The 11,039-nt window shown below is 38.4% G+C and overlaps 1 protein-coding gene across 1 annotated transcript; it reads right to left on the bottom strand.

Moving 5' to 3' along the window:
- Nucleotides 1-8,929: 8,929 nt before the first annotated feature.
- Nucleotides 8,930-9,868, bottom strand: LOC104988034 (olfactory receptor 6C2-like). The gene has a single exon (XM_010839169.1). The coding sequence runs from the start codon at nt 9,866-9,868 to the stop codon at nt 8,930-8,932; it is 939 nt and encodes a 312-aa protein (XP_010837471.1).
- Nucleotides 9,869-11,039: the final 1,171 nt, after the last annotated feature.

The following is an 11,039-nucleotide window of genomic DNA, read 5'->3' as shown; positions in this document are numbered from 1 at the left end:
CAGCCCACCAAGGCTCCCCCGTCCCTGGGATTCTCCAGGCAAGAACACTGGAGTGGGTTGCCATTTCCTTCTTCAATGCATGAAAGTGAAAAGTGAAAGGGAAGTCGATCAGTCGAGTCCGACTCTTCGCGACCCCATGGACTGCAGCCCACCAGGCTCCTCCGTCCATGGGATTTTCCAGGCAAGAGTACTGGAGTGGGGTGCCGTTGCCTTTCATTGAGTGGCTGGCAAAACACATCTTTATGTCTTCATTCAAATCCATCACTTAAGTAACCATGGATTTTTCTCAGCATGGAGAAATAGTTGCTATTTAACTTGAGGATTTATATTTATTTTTAAATAGATTTTATTTTTTTAAGAACTTTTTTTTAAAAAAAGAACATTTTAGATTTACAGAAAAGTGGAGAATGTAGTGGGCTTCCCAGGTGGCACTAGTGGTAAAGAACCCACCTGCCACGTCAGGAGATGTAAGAAACATGGGTTCGATCCCTGGGTTGGGAAGATCCCCCGGAGAAGGATGTAGCAGCTAACTCCAGTATTCTTTCCTGAAGAATCCCATGGAGAGAGGAGCTTGCAGGGCTACAGTCCATAGGGTTACCAAGAGTCAGACACGACTGAGTTCCCACAGAGTAGATAGTAAGGGTGATTCCTGTATACCATATACCCAAATTATCCTTTTAAAATCTTACATTAGGATGATGCATTTGTTACCATTAATGAACTAGTGAAAAAGTGAAAGTGAAAGTCTCTCAATCGTCTCCAACTCTTTGTGATTCTGCATACTGTCCATGGAATTCTCCAGGCCAGAATACTGAAGTGGGCAGCCTTTCTTTTTTTCATGTGATCTTCCCAACCCAAGGATTGAACCCAGGTCTCCCACATTGCAGGCGGATTCTTTCTCAGCTGAGCTACAAGGGAAGCCCAAGAATACTGGAGCGGGTAGCCTATCTCTTCTCCATGGGATCTTCCCAACTCAGGGATCAAACCCAGCTCTCCTGCATTGCAGGTGGATTTTTTACCAGCTGAACCACAAGGGAAGCAATTTAGGACTATAATGAATAAAGTTACTATAATAAAAGTGATAGCCACTTAGTCGTGTCTAGCTGTTTGTGACCCCATGAACTGCAGCCCGCCAGACTCCTCTGTCCTTGGAATTCTTCAGGCAAGAATGCTGGAGTGGGTAACCATTCCCTTCTCCAGGGGATCTTCCCAACCCAGGGATAAAACCCGGGTCTCCTACTTTGCAGGTGAATTCTTTTCTTTTTTTTAAAATATAAATTTATTTATTTTAATTGGTGGTTAATTACTTTACAATATTGTTTTGGTTTTGCCATACATACAGGGGGATTCTTTACCAATTGAACTATCAGGGAAGCCCAATGAACTAGTACTAATACATTATTATTAAATAAAGTCCACAGTTTATTCAGATTTCCTTAGCTTACACAGGTGTGTGTGTGTATATGTATGTATATATATATATGTGTGTGTGTGTGTATATATATATATATATATTTTTTTTTTTTTCCTATTCCATGACCTCATCTAGGACACTATGTTACCTTTAGTCATCAGATCTCCTTAGGCTCCTCTTGCCTGTGACAGTTTCTCAGACTTTCTTATATTTGAAGCCTTTGGCAGCTTTGAGGGTTGCTGGTTAGATATTTTATTAATATAAGATGCCCACTATTGGAAGTTGTCTGACAAGATTGGGAAGAAGACCACAGAGGTAAAGTGGCATTTTTTTTTTTTTCACATGCTGTCAAGGATACATACTATCAACATGATTTATGATGTTGATCTGGATTATCTGACTGATGTAGTGTTTGTCAGTTTCTCCTCTATAAGAGGAGTATCTATATGAATTATTTGGGATCCTTCTGCACAATATTTCTCCCTCCTATGTTAATTTATTCCATCATTTATTTGTATCAGTATGGACTCTTGGTGTTTTAGAAATTTTAAATGGACAAAGAAGAAAGGTCTTGGAGAATAGAGTCCTATTTTCCCATAATATTTTTGAAGTATAGAAGAAGCTTGCACTCGTGCTATGGCCATTATCATGTAAAGAACAATTAAAAATATGATCAAAATAAACAGTACATTTGAGCAATGAGGTGATGGTTAATAAACATAGATAATATTGTGGAAGCACAAAATTTTATTTTCACAAGTGCAGAACTACAAAGACTGTCATTACCATTTAATAGAAAGAATTTTAATCATTTGATCCAAGGTCCTTGTGTAACTGTTACCTGTTTTACCACTTCTATCTTCTGCAAGTCTATCATTTTTATCACACTATACCTGGATTTTGTCTTCAGTAGTCTAGGATAAGCAACAAAACACTCCTTAGAATATCCTTCCCAAATCATGAACTTTTTGATGTTTTGATCAACCCTCCTAATTTCTAACTTTCTCCTTAAATCAAGGGATAATAAAAGTTTGGATACTGGAGAACTTAATTAACTAAGATTTACTTATCTTATTCCTAAATTCAGGGCTTGTTCTTTTTGGGTCTATGTCGAAGCACCATTGTTGGTAATGTCAGTAGAAGTATCCAGCATTTGGAAGTCTTTTTATTTCTCTTCTGTAATCATATATTTCAGGATGTAGTACAGCCAAATAATTTTCAGAAAGGTCAGCAGAAGCATTTTTGTATATAAATTGATTTAAAAGAAAGAATATAATTATCTTCAGTATTTTGAATTTGCTCTATTAATACTGTCTTACTCATTCCTGAAAAATAAACATTTTAAAATGAGAAAGAGAGCTTTAGTATTTTAAAGATAATTTTTAAAGCTTTGGTAAAGAATCTTTAATGACTAATGACTCTTGTACAATTGAACACTAGATACTGGAAGTATCTTCCCAATGAGTCTTAGATACTGAAGTCTTCCCAATGAGTGAGAAATGCTCTCTGGGCATTTATTTCTGTATCATGAGATGGCCATATGATCAGAAATATAATTTTATTTATTTAAATTTCTTTTTTATGACATGGGTTATTTTGGAGAGTCTGGTCTCTGGAACATGCATTAATTGAAAAAACCATACTGAATGAAATAAGCTTGAAGGAAAGAAGAAAAAGCTTTATTTTGGCTTTTGTATTATAAGAGAAAAATCTTCCTGGGGTTGGATTAGCTCGATGAATCTGCAGAATATAAAGAAACCATTTATTTGAAGATGGCGGAGGAATAGGACGGGGAGACCACTTTCTCCCCCACAAATTCATCAAAAGAACATTTAAACGCTGAGTAAATTTCACAAAACAACTTCTGAATGCTGGCAGAGGACATCAGGCACCCAGAAAAGCCGCCCATTGTCTTCAAAAGGAGATATTTTATCAACAGTGTTTTACAGAAGGAGAAGTCTTGAGACTACCGTAAAAATAAGACTGAAAACCAGAAGCAGGAGGATTAAGTCCAAATCTTGAGAACATCAGAGAACATCTGACTCCAGGGAACATTAATCAATAGGAGCTCATCAAACGCAACCATACCTAAACTGAAACCAAGCACCACCAAAGGGCCAACAAGTTCCAGAGCAAGACATACCACGCAAATTCTCCAGCAACACAGAACACAGCCCTGTGCTTCAATATACAGGCTGCCCAAAGTTACTCCAAAACCATTGACATCTCATAACTCATTACTAGACACTTCATTGCACTCCAGAGAGAAGAAATCCAGCTCCACCCACCAGAACACCAACACAAGCTTCCCTAACCAAAAAACCTTGACAAGCCACTTGTACAACCCCACCCACAGCAAGGAAACTCCACAATAAAGAGAATTCCACAAACTGCCAGAATACAGAAAGGCCACCCCAAACGCAGTAATATAAATAAGATGAAAAGACAGAGGAATACCCAGCAGGTAAAGGAACAGGATAAATGCCCACCAAACCAAACAAAGGAGGAAGAGATAGGGAATCTACCTGATAAAGAATTCTGAATAATGATAGTGAAAATGATCAAAAATCTTGAAATCAAAATGGAATCACAGATAAATAGCCTGGAGACAAAGATTGAGAAGATGCAAGAAAGGTTTAACAAGGACCTAGAAGAAATAAAAAAGAGTCAATATATAATGAATAATGCAATAAATTAGATAAAAAATACTTCCAGGACAATATTAAACGCTCCAACATTCGAATCATAGGAGTCCCAGAAGAAGAAGACAAAAAGAAAGACCATGAGAAAATACTTGAGGAGATAATAGTTGAAAACTTCCCTAAAATGGGGAAGGAAATAATCACCCAAGTCCAAGAGACCCAGAGAGTCCCAAACAGGATAAACCCAAGGCAAAACACCCCAAGACACATATTGATCAAATTAACAAAGAGCAAACACAAAGAACAAATATTAAAAGCAGCAAGGGAAAAACAACAAATAACACACAAGGGGATTCCCATAAGTATAACAGCTGATCTTTTAGTAGAAACTCTTTAGGCCAGGAGGGAATGGCAAGACATACTTAAAGTGATGAAAGAAAATAACCTACAGACCAGATTATTGTACCCAGCAAGGATCTCATTCAAATATGAAGGAGAAATCAAAAGCTTTACAGACAAGCAAAAGCTGAGAGAATTCAACACCACCAAGCCAGCTCTCCAACAAATGCTAAAGGAGATTCTCTAGACAGGAGACACAAAAACGGTGTATAAACTCGAACCAAAAACAATAAAGTAAATGGCAACGGGATCATACTTATCAATAATTACCTTAAATGTAAATGGGTTGAATGCCCCAACCAAAAGACAAAGACTGGCTGAATGGATACAAAAACAAGACCCCTATATATATTGTCTACAAGAGACCCACCTCAAAATGGGGGACACATACAGACTGAAAGTGAAGGGCTGGAAAAAGATATTCCATGCAAATGGAGACCAAAAGAAAGCAGGAGTAGCAATACTCATATCAGACAAAATAGACTTTAAAACAAAGGCTGTGAAAAGGCACAAAGACGGCCACTACACAATGATCAAAGGATCAATCCAAGAAGAAGATATAACAATTATAAATATATATACACCCAACACGGGAACACCACAATATGTAAGACAAATGCTAACAAGTATGAAAGGAGAAATTAACAATAACACAATAATAGTGGGAGACTTTAATACCCCACTCACACCTATGGATAGATCAACTAAATAGAAAATTAACAAAGAAACACAAACTTTAAATGATACAATAGACTAGTTAGACCTAATTGATATCTAGAGGACATTTCACCCCAAAACAATGAATTTCACCTTTTTCTCAAGTGCACACGGAACCTTCTCCAGGATAGATCACATCCTAGGCCTTAAATCTAGCCTTGGTAAATTCAAAAAAATAGAAATCATTCCAAGCATCTTTTCTGACCACAATGCAGTAAGATTAGATCTCAGTTACAGAAGAAAAATTATTAAAAATTCCAACATGTGGAGCCTGAACTACACACTGCTGAATAACCAACAAATCACAGAAGAAATCAAAAAAGAAATCAAAATATGTATAGAAATGAATGAAAATGAAAACACAACAACCCAAAACCTATGGACACTGTAAAAGCAGTGCTAAGGGGAAAGTTCATAGCAATACAGGCATACCTCAAGAAACAAGAAAAATGTCAAATAAATAACCTAACACTACACCTAAAGCAACTAGAAAAGGAAGAAATGAAGAACCCCAGGGTTAGTAGAAGGAAAGAAATCTTAAAAATTAGGGCAGAAATAAATGCAAAAGAAACAAAAGAGACCATAGCAAAAATCAACAAAGCCAAAAGCTGGTTCTTTGAAAGGATAAATAAAATTAACAAACCATTAGCCAGACTCATCAAGAAACAAAGGGAGAAAAATCAAATCAATAAAATTAGAAATGAAGAGATCACAACAGACAGCACAGAAATACAAAGGATCATAAGAAACTACTACCAGCAATTATATGCCAATACAATGGACAACGTGGAAGAAATGGACAAATTCTTAGAAAAGTACAACTTTCCAAAACTGAACCAGGAAGAAATAGAAAATCTTAACAGGCCCTTCACAAGCACGGAAATTGAAACCTTATTCAGAAATCTTCCAGCAAACAAAAGCCCAGATCCAGACGGCTTCACAGCTGAATTCTACCAAAAATTTAGAGGAGAGCTAACACCTATCCTACTCAAACTCTTCCAGAAAATTGCAGAGGAAGGTAAACTTCCAAACTCATTCTCTGAGGCCACCATCACTTTAATATCAAAACCTGACAAAGATCCCACAAAAAAAGAAAAAACTACAGGCCAATATCACTGATGAGCATAGATGCAAAAATCCTTAACAAAATTCTAGCAATCAGAATCCAACAACACATTAAAAAGATCATACACCATGACCAACTGAGATTTATCCCAGGGATGCAAGGATTCTTTAATATCCACAAATCAATCAATGTAATACACATTAACAAATTGAAAAATAAAAGCGATATGATTATCTCAATAGATGCAGAGAAAGCCTTTGACAAAATTCAACATCTATTTATGATAAAAACTCTCCAGAAAGCAGGAATAGAAGGAACATACCTCAACATAATAAAAGCTTTATATGACAAACCCACAGCAAACATTATCCTGAATGGTGAAAAATTGAAAGCATTTCCCCTAAAGTCAGGGACAAGACAAGGGTGCCCACTCTCACCACTACTATTCAACATAGTTTTGGAAGTTTTGGCCACAGCAATCAGAGCAGAAAAAGAAATAAAAGGAATCCAAATTGGAAAAGAAGAAGTAAAACTCTCACTGTTTGCAGATGACATGATCCTTTACATAGAAAACCCTAAAGACTCCACCAGAAAATTACTAGAACTAATCAATAATTATAGTAAAGTTACAGGATATAAAATCAACACACAGAAATCCCTTGCATTCCTATACACTAACAATGAGAAAACAGAAAGAGAAATTAAGGAAACAATTCCATTCACCATTGCAACGGAAAGAATAAAATACTTAGGAATATATCTACCTAAAGAAACTAAAGACCTATATATAGAAAACTATAAAACACTGGTGAAAGAAATCAAAGAGGACACCAACAGATGGAGAAATATATCATGTTCATGGGTCGGAAGAATCACTATAGTGAAAATGAGTATACTACCCAAAGCAATCTATAGATTCATGCAATCCCTATCAAGCTACCAATGGTATTTTTCACAGAGCTAGAACAAATAATCTCACAATTTTTATGGAAATACAAAAACTTCGAATAGCCAAAGCAATCTTGAGAAAGAAGAATGGAACTGGAGGAATCAGCCTGCCTGACTTCAGGCTGTAGTACAAAGCCACAGTTATCAAGACAGTACGGTACTGGCACAGAGACAGGAATATAGATCAGTAGAACAAAATAGAAAGCCCAGAGATAAACCCATGCACCTATGGACACCTTATCTTTGACAAAGGAGGCAAGAATATACAATGGAGAGAAGACAATCTCTTTAACAAGTGGTACTGGGAAAACAGGTCAACCACTTGTAAAAGAATGAAACTAGAGCACTTTCTAACACCATACACAAAAATAAACTCAAAATGGATGTATAAAACTCTGAGAGGAGAACATAGACAAAACACTCTCGACATAAATCACAGCAGGATCTTCTATGATCCATCTCCCAGAATATTGGAAATAAAAGCAAAAATAAACAAATGGGATCTAATTAAAATTAAAAGCTTCTGCATGACAAAAGAAACTCTAAGCAAGGTGAAAAGACAGCCTTCAGAATGGGAGAAAATAATAGCAAATGAAGCAACAGACAAACAACTAATCTCAAAAATATATAAGCAACTCCTGCAGCTCAATTCCAGAAAAATAAACGACCCAATCAAAAAATGGCCCAAAGAACTAAATAGACATTTCTCCAAAGAAGACATACAGATGGCTAACAAACACATGAAAAGATGCTCAACATCATTCATTATCAGAGAAATGCAAATCAAAACCACAATGAGGTACCATTTCACGCCAGTCAGCATGGCTGCAATCCAAAAGTCTACAAGCAATAAATGCTGGAGAGGGTGTGGAGAAAAAGGAACCCTCTTACACTGTTGGTGGGAACACAAACTAGTACAGCTACTATGGAGACCAGTGTGGAGAATCCTTAAAAAACTGGAAATAGAACTGCCATATAACCCAGCAATCCCACTGCTGGGCATACACACTGAGGAAACCAGAATTGAAAAAGACACGTGTACCCCAATGTTCATTGCAGCACTGTTTATAATAGCCAGGACATGGAAGCAACCTAAATGTCCATCAGCAGATGAATGGATAAGAAATCTGTGGTACATATACACAATGGAATATTACTCAGCCATTAAAAAGAATACCTTTGAATCAGTTCTAATGAGATGGATGAAACTGAAGCCAATTATACAGAGCCAAGTAAACCAGAAAGAAAAACACCAATACAGTATACTAATGCATATATATGGAATTTAGAAAGATGGTAATGATAACCTTGTATGTGAGACAGTAAAAGAGACACAGATGTATAGAACAGTCTTTTGGACTCTGTGGTGGGGGCGGGGAATGATTTGGGAGAATGGCATTGAAACATGTATAATGTCATATAAGAAACAAATCGCCAGTCCAGGTTCGATGCAGGATACAGGAAGCTTGGGGCTAGTGCACTAGGATGACACAGAGGGATGGTATGGGGAGGGAGGTGGGAGGGGAGCTCAGGATTGGGAACATGTATACACCCATGGCGGATTCATGATGATGTATGGCAAAACCAGTACAGTATTGTAAAGTAATTAGCCTCTAATTAAAATAAATAAATTTAATTAAAAAAAAAGAAAGAAACCGTTTATTTGGCAAATTCACAATTGTTACTTCTGAGTTATTAAGATTTAAATTTAATTTACCTTGGTCTCAAAACACTAATAGTCTCTTACTTCTTTGTGAGAAATACAACTTGTTTTATTGTGTGTTTAAAGGCCTCTTTCACTTGTTTGTTTCGAAGTGTGTAGACGAATGGATTAAGCAAAGGGGCAACTGAAGTTGTGAGCACAGACACCACTTTGTTGAAGGCCACTCCTTCCTTTGCTGAAGGCTTGATGTAGATGAAGATGCAGCTGCCATAGGTGATGGAAACCACAATAATGTGGGAAGAACAGGTGGAAAAAGCCTTTTGCCTTTGTTGGGCAGAAGAGAATCTTAGAATGGTCTTGACGATGTATGTATAGGAGAGGACCACACACAGTAAGGTAAAAATGAGTGTCAGCACAGCAAAGCTCAAAGCAATTCTCTCTATTAAGACTGTGTCTGAGCAAGTTATCTGTAAAATAGGAGACGTATCACAGGCAAAATGATCAATCACATTTGAGTCACAGAATTCCAGCTGGAGGCCCATGCCAAGAGGTGGGAGGATGATCAACAGGCCAGCCAACCAACAGCAGAGAACGAGGGCAGTGCAGACTCTGTTGTTCATGATAGTGGTGTAGCGCAGGGGTTCACAAATGGCCATGTAGCGGTCATAAGACATGGCTGCAAGGAGAAAAAATTCAGTTGCTGCAAAGAGGACAACAAAAAATAATTGGGTGGCACAAGCATTGTAGGTAACAGTATTATCTCCAGTTGCCATAGAATACAGGAATCTGGGGATACAGACCGTGGTGAATGAGACTTCCAAGACAGAGAAATTTCGGAGGAAATAATACATGGGCGTTTTGAGATGGGAATCCAAAAGTGTGAGGGTGATAATGATGAGGTTCCCAGCCACACTCAACATGTAGGTGAGAAACAAAAATACAAAAAGCAGAACTTGTAGTTTTGGGTCATCTGTCAGTCCCAGGAGGATGAATGATGTTATTGTTGTATGATTTCTCATCACTGCCTCCTGTCAAGTCAAGAGTGAATCCACCTGAAGAAACAAATGTCATAAGAACCTAATATTAGAATACGAATGAAATATCCCAGCAAGCCAGTTCACGTGCAGTTTTTCTCTTTTACTTAATAATCAGTTTGTTAACAGCGACTTTGACATCCTACTGAGACATTTACAAGAAATATCTATTGCGAATCTTCCACCTCTAGTTCTCCAAATAGGAAGAATATTTAGGACGTAACTCAGATGGTTATGTGCCTAAAGTTCGGGAGACTCGGGTTCGATCCCTGGGTCAGGAAGATCCCCTGGAGAAGGAAATGGCAACCCACTCCAGTATTTATGCCTGGAAAATGCTATGGGCGGAGGAGCCTAGTGGGCTACAGTCCATGCGGTGGCAAAGAGTCGGACACGACTGAGCAACTTCACTTTTCTTTCTTTCTTTCTGGTGGTCCAGTGGTTAAGACTCTGAGCATGCAGGGGTCCTGGGTTTGATCCCTGGTTAGTACTTTGGCCACCTCATGCAAAGAGTTGACTCATTGGAAAAGATTCTGATGCTGGGAGGGATTGGGGGCAGGAGGAAAAGGGGACAACAGAGGATGAGATGGCTGGGTGGCATCACTGACTCGATGGATGTGAGTCTGAGTTAACTCCGAGAGTTGGTGATGGACAGGGAGGCCTGGCGTGCTGCAATCCATGGGGTCGCAAAGAGTCAGACACGACCAAGCGACTGAAATGAACTGAACTGAACTGAACTAGGGATGCCAGCATCCCACATGCCACGATGAAGAGCCCACATGCTGCAACTAAGACCAGGGCAGCCAGATAAATTAATAAACAAACAAATAAACATTAGAAAAAGAAAGTATACTTAAAAAGAGACGGAGAAGGCAATGGCACCCCACTCCAGTACTCTTGCCTAGAAAATCCCATGAATGAAGGAGTCTGGTAGGCTGCAGTCCATGATGCCGCTAAGAGTTGGACACGACTTAGCGACTTCATTTTCACTTTTCACTTTCATGCATTGGAGAAGGAAATGGCAACCCACTCCATTGTTCTTGCCTGGAGAATCCCAGGGACGGGGGAGCCTGGTAGGGGGCCGTCTATGGGGTCGGACACGACTGAAGCGACTTAGCAGCAGCAGCAGCAAGTTAAAAAGCCATAAATCTGACATGCA

The sequence above is a fragment of the Bison bison genome, unplaced genomic scaffold (genome assembly GCF_000754665.1).
Source record: "Bison bison bison isolate TAMUID 2011002044 unplaced genomic scaffold, Bison_UMD1.0 scf7180017864115, whole genome shotgun sequence".
NCBI classification, from domain to species: Eukaryota; Metazoa; Chordata; class Mammalia; order Artiodactyla; family Bovidae; genus Bison; species Bison bison.
The sequence above is the reverse complement of the archived record's forward strand: the minus strand, read 5'-3'. Positions and strand labels throughout refer to the sequence as shown.

Coding starts and splice junctions, on each gene's coding strand:
- LOC104988034 (XM_010839169.1), bottom strand. CDS start 9,868: ATGAGAAATCATACAACAATAACATCATTCATCCTCCTGGGACTGACA.